Source organism: Melospiza georgiana, chromosome 16 (assembly GCF_028018845.1).
Source record: "Melospiza georgiana isolate bMelGeo1 chromosome 16, bMelGeo1.pri, whole genome shotgun sequence".
Taxonomy (NCBI): Eukaryota; Metazoa; Chordata; class Aves; order Passeriformes; family Passerellidae; genus Melospiza; species Melospiza georgiana.
In genome coordinates, this window is record NC_080445.1 from 12,268,266 (window position 1) to 12,289,406 (window position 21,141).

The window sequence follows — 21,141 nt, forward strand, 5'->3', positions numbered from 1 at the left end:
AGGGCTCTTTACAATTAATCATGTCTACCACAGACTAATTGTGGACAACAGTAGTGCAATTAACACAAATTTGCTTCAAATATTCATGAACATTCAAAAAGCATCCATTGACACAAGTGTTAGTTACCTAACCACAAAAATCTGACAATTCTTTTCTCTTTTCAAGCAGCAGCCTCTGCACTAGGAAGCTGAGCACACCACCAAGGGTGAGAGCAAGATTGGAAAAAATTCCACCAATTCTTAAAATACAATTGCTTCAGTGTGTCTTACTATTAATATGTATTGGGAGAAAACAAGAGCAAAATAACAAATATGAAGTCTATTCCTCTTTTAATCTTGAGAGTAGGGTAACCCAGTGAACATAAAGACACAAAAACATATTTTGTCTAATAAAAAAAAAATCCTAATTATACCTCAATGTAATTTAAAAAATATATTGTTTTTAAAGCTGATTTAAAGAAAATAAAAGAAAAAATTTTACAAATAAGAAACAATTAGACCTGCATTGTCTCAATTCATTCTCAGGACTATGCCTGGTATTGTATTAGTATCTCAGCAAGGAACTAATAGCACAAGTCTCTTTAAGCATAGAAAGCTATTTGTAAAGCCTGACCTAAACACAAAAGATGTAGATGACATTTTCCTCTTTTATTTTTATTTTTTAATACATGCTTTACATTAAAGAATTTCTTGGACAGTTGTGCTATTTCTAATCAGGCCCCATGGCAAATATTCACCAACCCTCACAGGAATAAACTATTCTCACTTCAAACAATTGTTACAGTTTGAATCCAATTGACTCTAGACAAAAGTACTGAGATAATCAGCATATTAAAGCCAACACTATAACCATATGTTAATTATGTAAATGATTCATTTTAATCAGCTAGAACCATGTAAAGAGTTACAAGGAATGCAAATGTAGGGAGTTATTAAAAATCTCATTATTATTCATCTTGGTTCCATGCGTGAATGTATCCATCCAAACAGATGAATTAATAGTTAGATGAAAGATGAAAGAGCTGGAGGGGAAGTCTGTGGGAAACCATCTGTCTTGCTTTGTATCCCTCCCAGGCTTCAACCAGCCTGCAAGAGCTGCATGGAGAACAACCCCAGAGCACAGACAGGGACTGTCTGCACTGCCCCTCGACCACAACGCAATGCTGCCACTAAAATAAAAAATTAAAAAAAAAATAGAAAAAAAAAAAAAAGAAGAAAAAAAAAATTATAACTCTTCTCAATGCTTCCCAAACTGGGCCAGAAGGCAGAAAGGGAAACCAGAATAAGTTCAGATGAATGGGTACAGGAATGGGGTTCGGCGCTGACCAAAATATATATGGCAAGTGTTGATTTACACAAAGGTTGTGCAGCATTTGGAAGACTTATCTAAAGAAAGGACTCCTACTATTGTCAATTAGATGTTCAAAGACATCCAGGACTGACTGTGACCTGAATTAGTAACTGAACTGGTTCTCTTAATTCCAGCAGAAATCCTGTTTGTGGGAAATACAGAAAGCCTTTTAGCAATACTAAGGGAGTCCATACTTTGTCCCGTCCTTCCAGAGAACGTGGGGGAATTGCAATGAATTAAGTCTTGTTCCTGCAAGGGCTATTTTTCATTTATCCATTCTCTGAGTTCTCTGAGCAAAGAAAATGAATTCTACACAACAGTCATTTGTAAGAGAAAAAGTAAGGGCCAAATGCCTTGGTCATTCCTGACTGTGTCACCATTTTTCAGCCCTCTCAAGACAGTGCAACATCACCTCTACTGTGTAAGAAAATAAGGATTAGCTGGAAAGGGGGTGTTTAAAGGCATAGAAGGAATAAAAGGATAGATTCACCCTGCAACTCCTCTCACATCTTCCATAGCATATTATTTAAAATTCAAAACACAACTTACTGTTAAAATCCTTGTTTAAATCCAGCTACTACCACTCTGCAGGTGAAACTCAAACTCCATAAACAAAACTCATGAGGAACACAATTACAACATGGAAAAATAGGTCTGTTCCCAAGAAATAATTTTCCTTCTAACATTAAGAGTTAACAGAAGTAATTTTAAAAATGTTTGCCAGTTTTCAGAAGCTTTATGAAGCTTTGTTCTTCATACTCTAATTCTTTCATGTTTTCCTGCCTGATGTCTCCTAATGCAGTTTCACTGGAATCATTCTATTTTTGATCTTTAATCCTTTTATATGTTTTTTTCTTTGCTTACTCTTGCATGCCTTTGTAGTTTATGTAATTGGGTCTTTGCACCATTTTAGCAGGGTTTAGCACTGCACAGCCTGTCAAATTTAAGTAGAAGTGAGAATAATCTATCGCTGCTATAATAAATAAGCGAGTAAATTCACATATCACCGACCCAAAGTGAATGTTTGCCACAAAAAATTGTAAACTGCAATTCCCCTCATTCTGCCAAGGCTGGCAAAGCTTTTATACATTCTGTAATCCAGAAACAAATGCAACTGCACAGAAAGTCCTTCAAATCCCCAAAAGTTCATTAAAAATGGCTACACATGTGCAGTGAAACAAGATTTCATTAATTTCTTCTTGAGGTGCCTGTGTAAATTCAACTTAGGGAAAACTGTTTGACAGCTTTGTAACTATTGACTGACATTCTTCAGCAAAGCTTCAGTGAGCACCGAACGTGATTTAAGCACATACCAGTGATGATAAACATGGCAAACAAATAAAGAGCATTCCTACACCACCTGAAATAAAGAACGTTTTAAGCACCTAGCAAATCTTTGCTAGTTTAAAAATCATTATAAATTCTACCATAATATATACTACATATAGTATATTTTACTATAATCTCCAGTCATCAAGTATTCCATTCTCTTTACAAGTGCTTTCCTGAACTGGGATCCTAACACTCAGATACAATCACATTTTCTCAAGTTTTCCTTCTATTTTGTATTTTACAAAATAGTTTATAATCCTGATACAAACTTTAAAAAAACACTCCTGCTTTCCCACTGTCCATAGAATTTAAAACTACACACAAATCCTTATCACAAGTCTCCCACAAAACATCACTATAGCATTTCAATTCTATACTATATGCAAATAGATCAAAATCTGTTCCTGAAAGGATGAAATTGACTGTGAAAAGTTTCATGAAATGAAAACACATAATCCACATTAGGCTCTAAGACAAACAGGACTCTCCTCATATGCTCCAAACAGAAATCTCTCGTACAATTAAATACACAGGGATCCTTCCCTACATGCATGAGACAAAATATAAAATGTATGAATCAAACTGAAAGGAGTTTCCAGCCTTCCACCCATGATTTTGTCCACATTACAAGGATCACTTCCTATTTATGAAGGCATTGGTGCATAAACCAGAGCACAGGGGAGCAGGGTAAGTCACAGGGAGAAAAAAGAACTGCAGAAAGATTGTATAGATGGAATCCCAGAATGGGTTGGGTTGGGAGGAACCTTAAAGCCCATCTCATCTCACTCCTTCACAGGGAACAATTCCTTCCTAATATCTACATTAAACCTACTCTTCTTCAGTTTAAGGCCATTAGTATGATGATATGATAGTTTTAATTCACTAAAATCTTGTTTGTCATTATCAACCCAAAGCAGAAGCAATCATAGCCTTATTGTTATAGTCACCTCTGTTCTGTCATGATATAAAAAGAGAATTAGAAAGCAACTTGACAAATTTTTCTTTAAAAGATGCTCTAGTATCTGTACTTTGTGTCTGGGAGGGAATCAAGAGATGCTCTCATTTTTATACATTTCTCACAACATTGGACCCTCTCCAAGCTCTCCCCAGTGGTGGTCAAGAGGGGAGAAAGCTCTCATTCTTCTTTGAAATTACACAGTGAATTCTACAAGAACAGGACTTGGCAATGGTCACCTGCAGGCCCTCAAGAATTGCTGTGAGGTTCCATTTTTCCATCACTCCCTAAACCTGATTTTCTCACAGGGCTATTTCTGCTGCACACACCTCAACACATTAACGCTCCTGTGAATAAATAAGGAAAAAAGGCAAAGTTCTTTTTCAGGGTAAGAAGGTTTCTCAAAGCAGAAATGTCACAGATATGGGAGGTTTTGAGTCAGTTTACCCAAAGCAATACAAATAAAAACTAGCAAATAAATCCCACTTTGCTAAGGCTCACTTATTCCACTTCACCTTGTATTTCTTCATCTCTCTTTTCCATGACCTCTTATCTGCCTTTTCCTGATCACAAACCATTTTTGATTCATGCTTCAGCATTTCAGATCCTATCAACAATATTAACACTAGGGGAAAACTCCAGAAAACGTGATTGTATCTGAGTGCTAAGATCCTAATTCAGGGAAGCACTTTATCATGTGCTTTACTGTAATTTCTGTACCTCCTTGAATGGGAATTTTGCTAAACACATGTCAAAATACTTCTTTACTGGAGGCTGTCAAATGAAATATGGATTAATTACAATTTGTAGCATGAAACTTTACAGCACTGTGGCTTCAAAAGACCTGAAGAATTGGTGTATTCTTTACATAGGGGAAAAAACATAGTTTATGTTTTTTCGCCTATGTTCACAAATGGAAAAGAAAAAAGGGGAAATTGTATATTTAATACAATAATTCAGTAAAAATTAAGGTCAGGCAACACAAGGGTTGCCCATGTACATTCTGTTTGCTGTTCTGCCTTTGATTTATTCCATTACCCCTACCGGTAACACACCATGACCATTCCCCACAGCGTTGAGGTTAGACAGGAGACCGCGTTGGTCTTGTAGTCAAATCTGTTCCTTTCTGTGATTTCAGTCCCAGTGTCCCCTCAGACACGGCTGTGTCTGCACAACCCCTGTGGCCTCAAGAGCTGGACCCATGCAGCACAATGCTCCTGCATTCCTGCAGCCATGAGGAGTTGGGCATTACGAACATAATGGAAACAAACCCAGATGGAAGCAGGGGATGCTCCTGTGGCTGGGGCATCCAGAGGCACAGGAGGCTTTGCCAAAGCCACGCACACAAACAGATGCTGTCACACACCCAGCAGCACCTCTAAATTAAGCCTCAGCTGAGCTGCTGAAGAAGGGATATGCAAAAATCACTAAAGAGCTAGCCTGTGCTTTAAGCGTTTTTCCTCCTACTTGACAAAATTTGACAGCCAAAAACGGCAGACAAGGCTTCAGAGTGCTGATTATTTAAATAGATTACTTTACAAATGTCACTCTTTGCAAACACATAGGCAACATGATTGCTGTTTCTTTCAGCACTGTATTAGATACAGACTCAATAAATGGGATGTTTAAAAAAAAAATCCAAACATTTATGAATCGTTTGAACCTACTGTACTGTGTCTTGTTTACTGCTGCTCTAGGAAGCTTTTCTTAAAATAACGTGTTAAGTCTCAGAGGGATTATCCTGAAATGAAATTTTTAATAACAGCAAAATAAACTCATCCTTCACAGCGCTCAGTGTCTCATGACTTACTGTTAACTCTCACCTCTCCTCCCATCATACATCTGTATCTACTAGCAAAATTTTATTACCTCCTACGCCAATTTCAGGTATCTGGAGCAGAGTTATGCTTCATGCATGTTCTGGAGAAAAGAAATTAGATGCCTAAATAATTCTGCAGATCTAAAAATCTTACCCATAATGGCTCACAACTGTAGGAGGCCAAGACAAACTCCAGAAGGTGAAGGAATGAGGACTGCACTACTAAAAGAAGATGCTGAGGTTGGCATTGCTGTCTCTAGGTAGATAATGGCCCACTAGAAAAAAGGTGGAAATAATGCATTTTGTATGCCCACTCTCCATAAACCAGTGGGAGGTTAAATTGCACAAGAAAAGATGTGTAAATAAAAGATTGGGGAAAGAAACCCCCCCAGTGCAGGTGTAAAATGCCTGCAGAGGTTGGAGAGTCCCTGTCCTGCTAGAAGGGGCTCAGCAAATGCCTCAGGAGTGATGCAGGCCAAGTTCATCTTGCTTTCAGGCAGAAAAGCAGATTATTTGATTCCACTAGGGTTCTTCCTCCCCTATTTCCTCTATATCTTTGATATAAATCTCTTCTAGGAGATAGCACACTTCCAGAGCTGCCTCATTTGTTTGAGGATATTTTGCATTTTTAATCTCGCAGACAGAAAACACAGTGGGAAACAGTGGCTGGGAGCAAAAAATAAAGAGAAAGAGAGCCCTGTAATGTCCAAACTGCAAGGGTAATTAAACATGCAAACAGTTCAGTAGGGCAGCAGTGAAACTGAGGGAACCAAAATTACTTGGATATTTAAAACAAAATTAACTATCTTCCAAAAGGTCTGCTTTAAGCCAGCCTCCAAGTTCTGCAGCATGTACATTGGAGAGGACAGGCTGAATTAGCATAATGATCCTTCCTGACTTGAACATCTTTCAATCCATGAACTGGAAATCCCTCTTCACAGCAAGAAAAGGCTCTTGTATGAATGTATACATTCACTTTCTAATTCTGAACTTGAAAAAATAATAAAAACACTAAGGAAAAGATAACAAAAGCCCCTCAGGTTTTGTTACATTAGAGAAATGGCTTTCACCAAAGAGTGTGGAATCAATTTTTAACAAAGTGCTCTGCCCTGAGACAGAGAGAGAAAAAGAACCATATCACGTTCAATTTGATTTTACTATTTCTGCAGTGGGTAACACATAATCAAAGTCTCCTGTCCTGTTAGAGTACAAAGCTAACTATTAAAAAAAGACACAAAGAGTGTACACAGGTTTTTTTCCAAAAGGGTGTAAAGGGTAATTAACATTAACTACTCCATCATATTCTTGAAAAACAATTGTTATCTAGTAAATAAAAGCAAACAATTTTTTTCTTAATTTAAAACTTGTATCCTCCCCTCCAAGGAAACACAGTGCTGAAGCAGAATTCTTTAAGCACACAGAAGAACAAAGAGGTAACCCTAACAAATATTGACAATGCAAGAGTATCAGTGTATTCACAGCCAAATTAATTCTTTACCTTCAATCATTAGGTCAGGGAGTAAAATAGACACCACTTAATGCAGTACATTTGAGATCCACCTCAGCAACTAACACTCATCATTCTCAAGAAATAATTCCAGAAAGATTTGAAATGCCTGCTAGTACACAGTGTTCCTTGAAAATACATCTGGGATCTGTTTCTGAAGGTGCCTGGTTCCCAACTTACCATCTATTTTTGCGATGAGGATGCCAGATCATATTTTTTTTGAAAAGGAATGGAAGAATTGTGACCAGAAGATAATTTCAATTAATAAGATTAGAAATGGTTATGCCATTTAGTAACAGAGAAGTGTTTAAATTACATTAAAAGAGATAATAATTCTAAAAGATGTGGGAAAATAGTAGAGGTAGGTAGAATTGCAAAAGTCCCAAATTGAGAAAAATATGCATTACAAAAGTCTTCAGAATGCTTGAAGAAAATGAAGCATTAGACAGATTATTTTGCTGTATCAGAAAAGAAGTGCTCAAAAAGCAAATAAAGTTATGAAATATGGGTTTAAATAACTACACAGTCTGGCTCTGACCCAGAACTACTTTTAAGTATTTCAGACATCTGATCTTGACATCTAGAACTCAGGGGAGGAAAATCTCTACCTAGCACTCAACTAACAAAGTGAAAATGTAAACCAGAAGTTCTCATCCCTCCTATCCAGAAGACCAATGCTACACTTCTATTAATGTTCTGAGATAATCTCTCCCATGCTAAGTAAGATTTAAAGCATCACCTCTGCCCTCCTTGATCTCCCACTTCTTATTGGAACCCAGAAAATAAAGTCACCTTGCTCAGCATTTTGCTAATATTCTTCTAGGCAAAGCACTTTATGTTTAAAAAAAAAAAAAAAAAAAATTAGCTTGGTTCTGCAAGAACCAGCCAATAATAATGCAAATGACAAATTTGCAGGCAGACACCTTAAGCCAGGATTATGCCGACCTCAAGATGACCGCAGAACAGCACATAAAATGTGCATTTCACATTTCACAGCCACTTAAACAAGACAATGCTCCTTGAGAAGGAGCACCAGAGATAAACACATTGCCACCACAAGTTGCCACACACTGAATAATTTTTAGGCACGTATAAAGACCATATGCTGCGTCAAGCAAGGTTCCAGGCACTCCTCAGAACTCCATCAGTTCCAGTGGACTAACAAAGAGGTTTGTAAGAAATATTCTCCCACAGGAACAAATCATGTTTTCCAGATAATGAGTGGAGTCTCGCTTTTTTTTCCCCCCTATGAAATGCAGGTAACTGTGTCTCATCACCTACACGTGGGACTTAGGACAAATGCTGCCCTATTGCTGCCCTGAGTAAAAATTATGTGAGATATTAAATCCAACTTATATCCATCTGAAAAGGAAGCTAGCAAAGCATTATATGGAGAGCTAAGGCCAGAGGGACAGGGAAAGACCATTTATAGATTTGTGTCTAATTACAGGAAAATAAGAGCAGAATAACAAAGAGGTTTGGTTTAGAATTCTCCTGCATATTTCAGTGAAAAGACTTACTGGCTGCCCAGAACTCACAGACTCTGTTTACAGACCTGGCACAGAGCTTCTTACATTATTAAAAGCCAGGCATTACACAACAGAAAAGCAATGTCTGCCTTGCATTTTTGTGTCATCCCTCCCCACCCCAGAAAAGAAAAAAAAATGAGACTGATATGAAATGCCCACTGACATTTTTAGGTCAACACACGTTCACAACGTCTGTATAATATTCTGATACAACAAAAATAGTCAATCACTGCAATTTTCTGCCAGCAAAGCATGCTTTTCCACAATGGCCAACTCTAATGGGTTCAATTACAATACAAATCACAAAATATAGGAGCATTTTGTTCTCAAGGTCTTTTTCAACAGTAGATGCTATCACATCACTGGAAATGACAAATTCCACTCTCTGCATAAACATTTTGTACATCAGTTCTAAAGTCTGCAGTGCCTTCCTCCCTTCACTACCACTATACCTCTGAAATCAAAAAGTAACTCACATTTCAGACATAATATGCAAAAAATATATCCCTGCAGTCATCATGAAGCTTTGCCATCATAAAGCTGATTACAGTGACAATTACACCGAATGTGGAACATTACAAAGCGTAATATCACAAGCTTTTAAAGTCAGTTGGCAACATTACACCAAATGCCTCTCAAAAAATCAGATTTCAAGTGCTAGCATCCTTGAAATGCATAATAAATTTGCTCATGGATTCAAAGTGTCTCCTAAATCTATAGCTGTATATAGTACAGCTGCATCTTAAGGACACAAGCAGTATGTGGGGGCACAGACTCTGAGCTGTCAGTCACATCTCCTTTGTTTTTCACCCAGTGACACTCAAAAACCTGCAACAGATCAAAGCTCACAGGAACTTCCTTCCTTCCTTCCAAACCTGTGCTCCCCTGTTGGGAACATCCTCAGCAGCCTTGGCTTACAGTACAGGATGTCTATACTGGGCTTAATTGTGCCTAACAATCCTCTTGGCCAGTGGAAGGCATTTTCAGATGGGAAATGTGCACCAACATCTGTTACATTTCCCTGTGCCTGATTGTAACCGTTCCTTCACGGAGGAAGGCGTAAAAATAAAAACATTCATCTCTGCAGTAAAAAGCCCACGTAAAAAAACTCATTCCAGTCAACCCAGCACAGTGAGTCAGTTAGAAATGGTGCTCAGAGAATCCTGCAATGGATGGATTTCATTTCCTGTAACAGCAGTCCAAAGGCTTGAGTGAGTTTCAACAACTTCTCTGCAAAATAAGTCACCCCAGGAGCCAGGGAGGACACTCCCTTTCCCAGACACACTGACCAGTGCTAGAATGAAACCCCATCCATCTATTTCTTTTCTTACAGAAGGACCAGTTTTGAAAAATTTCTTTGAGTATCGACAATTTCAGGTAACCTTTAGAAGCATCCAGAAGAAAACACACACAACGCTTGCCTTAATTTTATATTTAAGATTCTGAATGGTTCAACTGACTTGGAACTACACCGAGTCATTTCTGCACAGACTTTTTGAAAATGAATGGGAAACACCAGAACTGAGTAGACAGGGGAGCATCAAGGAGGAAGACCAAGACTGGCTGATCCTTTAAGAATGGGGCCTAACCCCAGCTGCTGTGTTTCACCTGGCCTCAAATCCTCTTGTATTTGGGTAGCAAAAGGGGGACAGATATTTAAGTTTTAAATGAAAAGAGATGACAAAGAGAAGATGGAAGACAGATTGTTTTTAAGAGGTGGTCACAGTTTAAGATAGTTTTAGGATTTCAAGTTTGTTTCTTTTCTGGTTTTAAACATAAGGCCAAAAATAAAAGATAAACACCTCCCTCCCCCATAACAGCTCAGTGTCTAGATATAAGATTTTTTAAAAAGCAATAATCAAAAGTGTAATTTATTCCTGTGCTCCAGAAGGAGGGGTTGCCCCAATTCCATTTCATTTCCCTCAGAGAGAGGAAAGCTGGTGCTGTGTTTTCCATGCTCACCTCAGAGCAGACTCTTGCGTGACTTGTCACAACAGAACACGTTTGATTGCTCATTCTGCTGCCTCTGTCTCAGGACAAGGTGGAAAAGGGAACCTTCCTTGGAATGGAGATCAAACAGTGAACCCATGCTGTCTATAGCATGGACCTGAGCAGACACTTTCCAGGTACCACAAACTTTAAAACCACTCTGTAGTAATTAGCTGCTACAAGCGCATAACAAAATATCAATTATTCAAGATACTGAGGGGATCAGACCTGTTCAAGTATGGCTCAGCCTCTACAGAATCAGATTTTGTTGAGATTGTTAACAATCCTCGTGGCTTTCTTAGGAATTTGCTTTGTCTGTTTTTTTGTATACAGTGAGAATCCTCTTCCATCCTGGTGGTTTCTGAAGGCTCTGAACAGTCTTCATATTTTGGGGATTTTTTTGTTTTGCTCTTTTAGTAACTGAAACAAAAATATTTTCATCCTGAGCACTGAAATACAGTTGTAGAGGTTTGCCTTATCTCTGTACCTCAACTGTTACCAAGATGAAAACTAATTTTAAAAATGTATTCCTATACCATTTTTCAGTACAATTCCAAGCCAAAGAGATAGAAATCCAGCAAAAGTGAGCTATTCTGTATTTCTCAAAATATTAAAAATATATCTCTAGAACCTTTTTGCACAAAAAAGATGGTCAAGCACTAAGCCAAATCTCCCAAAACCAACATCAACACAAATCCTCTACACATAAAATACATATCCAACACTTTGAGAGTAAGGAACCATTTTGCACAGAAGGCAAACACCTTCACACCTGCTCTCACGTATCTGAAGCAGGTGCCATGGTGCAGACCCTGCTCAGCATCCAGCTGATCCCAATCCCCTGACAGAGCAGAGTTATCTCCAGGGAGCAGCAAAGGACTGCCCAGGTTTGCCAGTTCACTTCAGTCAGCACCACACTGAGGCCAGCAGGAAAGAAAGAATGATTCATTCTCTGTTATTATCTCCAGGATCATTCACAAATGCAGCGAGATGTGCTTCCCCTCACCTACAGTCACCTTTTATTTCTCAACTAAATGTCATCCTGCTTTTAACAAACTACAGGGCTATAGCTTTTAAAAAGCCTATTTTTTTTTTTAAACCTGTTTTTACAGTTCTCTTTGGAACACTCACCCATGTTTAGGTTCTGTTTTAACATAATTGTAAGGTTTTCTCTAGAATGGAAGTAAAAATGTTTGGAAATGCCCTTTTTTCCTCGTTGTCGGTTTCAAGTGTCAATATGATTTGTTCTCAAAGTGTTTGAAACATGCTCATGTTCAGCACCACTGGCAGTGAAAATAAAGACAGCTGATGTGTACCTGCACAGCTGCTGGTAATTTACAGACAAACCCTTGGATCTGCATTTTGGCAGCACTTTTTTGCCTGGGTTGGATGTTTTGAAGCTTTAAAATGCCTGGAGATGCATTTTACTGAATCTGCTATACATTCAAATGGTACAGAGAAAGCAAAGTGTCACAGACATTTCCCATAACAAACCAATATATGGACAACCATTTGCTCCTCCATGACTTTTAAATGCTACTATTAGCAAAAGGGAGGGCACTGCATGCTTTGCAATAATACAGAAAAGTGAGGACAGAGACATGACGAAAGAGTACCTCCAGCTCTATAAGATGAAAAAACATTAAAAAGCATTATAATTATTATTATAAGCATTAAATAATAATTTAACTCTTAAAATTAAAAAAGACAATAATAAAGCAGTATAGCTCAGATCACTTCACTGCTTTTCATAATTTTAGCTTTATCTTAAGTTGCTTTTATAGAAGAATACTTATCAAAGTCTGATTAGCTTTTCCTTGATGGCTAACATTGCTTGAAATGCACGATGTTTTATTTAGTTCAAGGCCTCAAATAAAATGAGAGCATGAACGATTCTGACTCCTGAATATACAGGTAAGAGACTTTCATTTTTTTCTCAGCTTGGTCAGCAACTAAACAACATGTAGATTTAAAAATAAATTACATTTTTTACTGATTTATTAAACTCATCAGAATTGGAAGATGAAGTCATTCTACGAGCTCTCTAGTTCATGCAGGTAGAGAAAGAAAAGGAACCAGCATATCAGAATTTACCCTAATCCACAATAACCTGAGTCTTGTGAAACACAGGGAGAAAGTCTGACACAGAAAATTTACCCAGGTCAATTTCAAATTATATATTTACAGTGTTCATGACCTGTCACTCCACTAAAAAAGCCCCCAATATTTTTTCCAAATTATCTCTGAAATATTTGTCAGGTGTGGTTTCACCACTCTTAGATAGCAATAGAACAAGGCAATTTCCAATTAGTTCAGGTGAAAGTACTTGTACTTGAAATAACTGCACCCTTACTGTATTTTTTGCACAACCTGGTCTACTGAAATAGACATTTCATATGTTTTTACAACACCCTCTTTGAAACCAGGTCTGAGGAAACAGTTACCTGCACACCTCAGTTAAAAAAAGCAAGCAAGCAGACAAGCCAAAAGATGTATTTGAACTGGGTTTCTAACATTAGCTCATGTAGCACAAGATAACTTACCAGAGGGTAAATAGGTGAAATATTCAAGCAAACTCCATTAAAATGACTGTTCTATATTTAGATGTACAAGCATATTTTTATATCAGTTGTGAATCATTCTACTGAAAGCAAAAGAACTTCAAAGCTGTATCTCCTGTCATAATTTGGCCATCAGAAGTTTTATTGCTGATGATTATGCATGAGTCAGAAAAGAGAAAAAAAAAATCAGCTGAAATTCCAGATCCTTGGAAACAGCAGTATCAGCTTGCTGGCTTCTAGCTGGGGGAGCCAAGTCAGACAATTGGCTTTTAAAGAGAATCCAAATCTTAAAAGCTTTGTCTTACTTAGGGGATGAAAAAATAAATAGAATTTGTCCTAATGATAGCTATTTCATGTCTAGAAATCATTTTTTTTTCTTAAAAACTCAAATATTCTTGTATTTATTCCCCTTAAATGCCCCTGCAGTCAGAAGGGCCCAGATTTACCCAGTTTTGCCATTCTAACACACTCCATTGCAGTCTATTATCCAACACACAAGCTAGTGATAATAATTATAGATCATCACGTCTAAAACTCACTAATACTGATATCACATGCAAAAGTGGAAAAGGAAAAAAAAAACCCTGCCTGTTGAGTGTCACATTAAATCTGCCAGGTGAAAGAAAACCCCTGACTATAACAGAGCATTGACAGAGCTGACAGAATAAGAGGTCAAAGAGGTAATGCAGCATTGCCTCAGCCATTGGAATTATGTCACCCATTGATTTCCAAAATAAAGGCCAGTGAGAAAAAATTATTCAGGTGGCAAGGCAGAATAACCACTTGTTTCTGAGCTGAAGTAAAATTATTTAGTTAAGGTATTTTTCTTGTTATAATTGTCTTTTTGGTCAATGGGGAAGACATTCCATGTCCTTACCCTCCCTCTTGCCCCTGAGGGGTCACTCAGCAGGTATTTGATGATATCTGCACTTATTAGCAAGAATTAGGGGCAAGTTAAGAGAACAAACTTTTGCAATAGCAATAACCAAATACTTTGCAGCTGTCTGCAGCCTCCTGAGCAGCTGACAGGTTTCACCAGCAACGTTTACTGGCATGACCAATGGATTAAAAGGAAAACCAATTTAATCCAAAATTGCACGAAGGAGATCACCTTGGGTGCCATCAAAAGGCATAGAGAGGACAATGAAGCCATCAGGCCTGGCCACCATGGGTTTAAAAAGGCAGGTCCTGCTTGACTGGCCTGATGTCCCCCTAAGGTGACCTGCTCAATGGATGAGGGCAAGGCTGTGGATGTGTCTGCCCAACAGCATTTCCCACAGATCTGTCCTGGGAGCTGGCTGGTCCTGGCTTGGATGGGTGCAAGGTTCTCTGTGTGAAATCTGGGTGATGCTCTCTGTATGACATTTGGGTGATGACCAGGCTGAGGGTGGGCAGTGGAGCTGCCCCAGCAGAATTCCCCAGGGCTCAGTACTGTCACAGACCTATTTTATGAAAAATCCTTTTGCCAGGATCTTTTCTTCTGAGAAGCTGGGAAGCTTCAACTTCTCCATGTTTTGCTGCTCTGGAGTGTGATTTGGAGAACTGTTTACCCAGCATGTGAAATTGTTTTTACTTGATGACCAATGACAGCCACCTGTGTTGAGGCTGTGAGCAGTCACAAGATTTTATTATCATTCCTTTCCTTTCCTTTCTGACATCTCCTTTCTCTTTCCTTTTAGTACAGTTTTAGGATATACTTTTAGTATATAGTTTTAATATAATGTATATAATAAAATAATAAATCAGCCTTCTGAAACATGGAGTCAAGAGTCTCATCTCTTCCCTTATCCTGGGACCCCTGTGAACACCACCACGAGCTCTGTCCAACAGCTTTATCCACGCTCTGGATGGGGATTGAACATCCCTCAGGAAGGTTGGGGATGACACCAAGGCCCTGCAGAGGGCCCTGGCCAGGCAGGCTGGGCCCAGAGCAGTGGTCAGAGGAGTCCAAGTCCCCTTTGGCCACCAAGGGTGGGTTCTGCTCTTTGGCCACCAGAAGCGCCTGCAGCAGGAAAGGCCCTGGGGGTGCTGAACATGATCCAGCCATAACACCTGGCCTGGATCAGCCACAGTGAACATGATCCAGCCGTGACACCTAGCTTGGATCAGCCACAGTGAACATGATCCAGCCGTGACACCTGGAATCAGCCACAGTGTGACCAGCAGCACCAGGACAGCGACTGACCCCCTGCGCCACAGCTGAGGCCTCACCTCAAATCCTGGCATCGCTTTTGGGCTCCTCATACCATGAAGGACATGGAGGGGCTGGAGTGTGTCCAGGGCAAGGAATGGAGCTGGGGAAGGGGCTGGAGAACCAGCAGGAGCAGGGGCTCAGCCTGGAGCACAGGAGGCCCAGGGGAACCTTCTCATTCTCTACAAGTTCTTGGCAATAGGTTGTAGCCAGGTGGGGGTCGGGCTCTGCTCCCAGGCAACAGAACAAGAGGAAATGGCTTCAAGCTGTACCAGGGGAGATTTAAATTGGATGTTAGAAAGGGGCTGTCAAGTCCTGGAACAGGCGGCCCAGGGAAATGGTTGAATCATCATCCCTAGAGGTATTTGAAAAGGGGAAATTAAAAATTAAGCATAGATGTGGCACTTAAGGACGTGGATTAATGTTGGACTTGGCAGTGCTGGGTTAACAGTCAGACTTGATAATCCTAAAGGTCTTTTCCAAGAAAGAGTTCTATGATTTCCAGACTTTTAAACATTGTTTACAAAAATGTTCAGCGATCAAAGCAATAAAGACCATATGCATCACTAACACCACCATTTCACATGTGCTAAAAGCACTTTTGATACAAAAGGGAGAAAAACTTTTCAACTCTCAGACTGAGAGAAGAAATGTTAGATATGGTCTCTCAAAAGCAAGACAAGATGCACTCAGATGAATAGGATTGCAATAGTAAAACAAATTCATCCTCCACTCACAAAGCACTGGGAGCACAGTACTAGGAACAGGAGAGGCAGAACAACACAATCAAGCCAGAGTAAATCTGCATTTAAGCTAAATCATCTCCTTACTGCATTTCAAAGAGGCAATTCAGCCAATGTAAACAGAAATTAAGCTCTGCTTTCCACTAGATCGTAATGTAAAACCAACAGAAACAGCCATCCACCACTGCAGGCAACACTGGAAGAACTCAGACCTCTCCTCATTGCTATTTCAAATGTACTCAAATAAAACCTACCAAATTACAAAAGCCTTTTTCGTGTAAAGTGACACAACAAATCCATAGCATTCCCCAAGACTGGATTGCCAGAACGCCAGTGTGATTTTGCAGGTACCTTAACACACTAACACCTACAAGAATTCAGAATGTACCCACTGCTAGCACTTCCCCAAAACAGCACTAAAACAAGGATTTTCCAGATGGGTAAAGTGATGGCACCGTGATGAAATCTGCACCACTACTTGTCACAGCATATTCTAGGCAATTCTCTCAGCCCTAAAATAAAATGGAACAGTCTCCAGATTACCACTTTTTCAGTTGTCAGTCAAGCACACTGGTTAACCAGTTATGGAAAATCAGATACACAGAAAAAAAATTTAAAAAATCCAAGTATCTTCAGAATAATCTAAGTTTAAAGTTAATGTACTTAAAGGTACAGTAGTTCCCAATATATTGAATTATTTAATCACCAGGCGATTTTCTATTTTTCTTCTCCAACCCGCCTGTTTATCACTTCATAAATCAGTAAGCAAATAAAAGCCAAAAAAAGAAAAAGGAAGGTTTTAGCTTAGTTTTTAACACATACTTTTTTACAATGAACACAAGCTTAAGTCCTCAGAACTCTTAAAACTTTTCTGGTCACTATGTAAAAATAGAAGCATATTTTAAAAAATACTGACCATATTCATAAATAATCCCATCTTCATAATCTTTTATATAAAAGTTACACATTTTCTATGAAATATACCTGTCTCTCTTTGCAGAGCTTTGCATTAGTTTACTGAAAAGTCTAAACAATTTCAACTCTAATAACTTTTATTATAATGCCCATGAACTCTTCTTTCTCTGCTAAACGGAAATGGAGTTACCTAACTCAGCCACGTAATAAATAATTTAGCATCCATTATTAAAATAACATATATTGCAAGTGTGCTTTCAAAATATTCTGTCATAAATCTAGCATTCCAAGCAACCAGAGCAACTGCAAACATTTGATATTTAGAGGATGGAGCTGATATGATCTCTCAGATAATTTTTAAAAAGTAAGAGTATTCTCCGCATTGTGGACAGCACAGCCTTAAAAGAAGCTTTGTAATTTAATGATGAGTGGAGCTTGGTTTCACATGTGTTCCGGGAACTGTGAGAGGGCCCAGGAGCACACTCATCCTCCCTGCACAGCCTGGCCAGGGCAGAGGGAGCTCTGCCATCAGCACCCCCGGAGTGCTCCCATCCGGACATACGGGCTCCCCCTTGGGAATCAAATGACTCAACCGGGATGGGGACCAAGGGCAGGAGGAGAAACCTCTTGCTGGATTGACACTTAATCCTAGCTGGCATTTCTGCCATTTCCCTTGCCAGGAGGAGCAGCAGGGCACTTTGGACACAAGGTGGGCCTGGCTGCCCTCAGCACACACAGGGGCTGCACTGCACTCCCTGCCTGGCTCCTGTGACAGCCCTGAAGCCACCAGTGGGCTGGTCGTGCCAAGGCAGAAAATATCTCCCCACCCACAGGAGGCACAGAGCTATTTATGCATTATTTGGACTTTCATGTGATCTGGGTTTTTTTCTCAAATAGTTTTACCCAGGAGAAGGAAGGAAGAGGCAAAAAGATATTTTGCCATTTAAAAATGCATTGCTAAGTCATAGGCTATCATTCTAATAAGTTTAAGGTATATTTATTTACTGGAAAATAAGTTTGCATGTATATTTAAAGGAATTTGATACACATCAACATCTCTGTAACCCTGGACCTTGCTTGTCCGAGAACAAAAACATTTCACTTTCCATCATCTCACTCAAACACATCATCTCAGTAAAAGCAATACAAATCTCCTCAACAGAATACATGCAATTAGGAAAATGCACATGGCTGCTCATGTAAGGCAAGCTCAGAGCTGTACCCACAGAATCCAGCCCTTTTTCTTGGTATTCACACATTCCACTGCTCCATAACAAGAGGGTGTGGCAGAAGCAAGCAGAGGATGCAGGGCAGGGTTTACTGATGAATTTAGGAGAGGCTGGAGCAGCTGCTCGTCCATTAAGTAAAACCATAAACAGCACACGAAGGTGCAGGACCTCTGAAGACAAACCTTGCTCCACAGAGATCTCCCTTGCTCAACTGTGCAATGCAAAGCACAAAAAAACCTCCCAAATCAGCCCCCAGATCTCTACACACTTCATTCCTACACAGCCTTCGAATAAACCCAGTTGGAAATCACGGGGAATCCCTGATCACAGGTAGACCGACTTTCTGTAGAAATCAATGCAAATAAATGAACTGGCATCTTATAAGTCTATAAAATGTTGAAACGGCCTCATATTCAAAAATAGTTCAGGGTTGTGGTTCTCAACCTGCAACCCAAAAAAAAAAAAAGCCAAACATTTACATAATCAGTTTATAAAGGCATATTTCTGAAGAAAAATTCCATTAAAGTTCAGAATGTTATGTAATTACTGCTTAGAAGAGGATGATATAAATATTCCTATCAAATGTCCTTTGCATTATTTATTTTAGATACTTAGATTTACTTTAGGAGAAAAACAATAAGCATTCTGGTGTCATAAGCTGACTAGAGATCCTGTAAGTGCAGGCAAAATCTTGGGGGACAAACTGCTCAAACCATTTAATGCTGCAATTCACTCATTAGGACAATAACTCAGATGTATGCTTGATTTCCAAAATACCATGTTCAGGTCTGATCTCAGGGAAAGAAAAGAAACTAGAGAAGATTCATACGAAGAACACTGTTCAACTGCATCTCTAATACCTATTTTTTATTTCAGCAGTTCTTGACTATTTCAGATCCACGATAAAGGAGTAACAAAGGCCTGGATATATCTTTCTAAGGAGAGAATAAAGAGGAAAAAAGATTGAAATAAGGCATCCCAAATTTTCAAAGGGCCCTTTCTTCTAATCTAACTGCTTGGATAATGCGTCCAGAGTGGCATTTTGTAATGACAGCAACTTTCCAACAAATCAATAGTTATTTAATTCCCAACAAGCTCTCGAGTCCATTAAACCTGATTACATTCACCCATTTCAGTTGGGTGCAGTTATTTTTCCTACACCGGCACTTAATCTATAACAGGAACTTATGAGAACTTTCAAAAGCAATTTCAACATCAATCAGCATAGAGTGAAAGGCACGATTTGCTTGTAATTATTTATTGGACAGGATGGCAGAGGGTCTGAGTGAGCTCCAGAGTCCGACCTTCACCCCCAAATTCTAATGGATATGAGGGCCTGCTGGGTGTGTCTCACTGCATGGAAAGCAGCCTCAGCTCACACATCCCACAAGACACAGATTCCCAATACCTGATTAACGGCCACTGTGCAATGCTATATTTCTATTTTAGACCTATGTGTCTGATATTAAGTCTGAAAGTGAAGAACACAACCCACAGTCTTCTATTACTGGAGGGACCTATGTGGAAACCCACCTGTTTCATGCTGTGATTTCCCCTCTAAGGCAGCAAAGTGCTGGAGAAAAGGAGCACAATGAAGGTTTCCCTCTCCCTCACGGTTAATTTCACTTATCCCTAGCACAGCACAGGAATGCCCTAACACCCGTTTGTGTCTTGACCCTGTCAATGCACAATATCCAACAGCAGCCACTCAGATGGTACAACTCCATCAGAATTTATAAATGTTGACTTTTCCTGATGTCTTCTAATACTGTAAACAACAGGATACTTATTGCTTAATTAGCATCTACATGATCTATTCAGAATCCCAAGTCTAACAGAAGAAAGTTCAGTAGCACCACTTTTTGATAAAAATAAAATAATAGCAAAAGCAAACAACAGCAATGACAACCTGGTAGCTGCCAACTGACTCCTAAGTATACAGAACTCTTGCCCTGCAGCAAGATCTTACATTTGAGGGCTCAAAGGAATTAATAGGATGTGTATAAATATTCTTTGCAGGTGATATATTTCTATACACACAAAACCACAACCCCTTTTTCATTCCGTGGGACGCGTAGCATATGAATTAATGCATATTTAACACTATTCTTATTTGCTGTGCTAAAACACTTAACCTAAACACATCATGGTAAGTTACTTTGTCTTCTGACCTGCCGTGGGAATGCTGACTCCCTCAGAAACCTACAATGGATAGCAAATCCTCTGCCCTGTGGTCAACCTCGTGAAGCAAAGGCATGAATGTTAAACAGCAGACAAATCAATACAAGCAAATATAGCTCAACTACACCATTTATTCAGCCATGAGAGATGTCAATACACAGATTAGGGTGATCCATCTTTTTGATTTCCTACTGTCTTCTCACTGACTACATGAGAGCTTTTGCCTGTATTAAAAGTGTTTGCTTTCTCAACCATAAAAATTCCAATTATTGCTCTAAGTGCACTAGAGTTAAGTTGCTTGTTGGAAGCGGCCTTGCATTACCTGAACAAGTCCAGCGAAGTATGGTGCTGCAGGCAGAATCATTGGCACTCCATAGGGATGTAGCAAAACTCCTTGAGACGATAACATGGTTTAAGTGATAGTATTACTCCCACTAAAGCTAAACACATCAATTGAAAGTTAGGGGAAAATCTATATACCAACTTCTTCCAAACTCAGAGCTAGAACCAAATAACTTCTGTCAGGGGCAAAGCCCACATCAGCTGTAAAAAAAAGAAAAAAATTGACGTCAGCAACACTTAATGTTAAAATTTTCTTCAGAGACAACAGATAGAGACAACAGCTGCAAACCTAACTCTACCCAAAAAGGAAGGTGCTATTTTGGGAGCAGCTTAAGTAACATGACTAGCCAACTACTCTTTATCAGTTCAGATTTTTAACTACTAAACACATAGAGATCAAATTCTGTACATATCTACTGATTAGAAATAATTTTTCCTATCAGTTCTGGCATACACATGACAACAGTTACTATCAGAAGCCATTTTCAAAATAATCA

General features: G+C 39.1%; 1 protein-coding gene across 35 annotated transcripts in view; it reads right to left on the reverse strand.

Moving 5' to 3' along the window:
• RBFOX1 (RNA binding fox-1 homolog 1) overlaps positions 1-21,141 on the reverse strand; it is a 1,171,935-nt gene that overhangs the window by 220,576 nt on the left and 930,218 nt on the right. For 6 of the 35 annotated variants that reach the window (XM_058035432.1, XM_058035424.1, XM_058035431.1 and 3 more), the window contains one exon: positions 20,625-20,845. The exons of 26 other annotated variants lie outside the window; for them this stretch is intronic. In XM_058035432.1, coding sequence (XP_057891415.1) covers positions 20,625-20,711 — 87 coding nt within the window. In that variant the 5' untranslated portion in view covers positions 20,712-20,845. The remainder of the gene's footprint in view (positions 1-20,624; positions 20,846-21,141) is intronic. 3 more of the 35 variants (XM_058035427.1, XM_058035411.1, XM_058035433.1) reach the window with 1 other exon arrangement.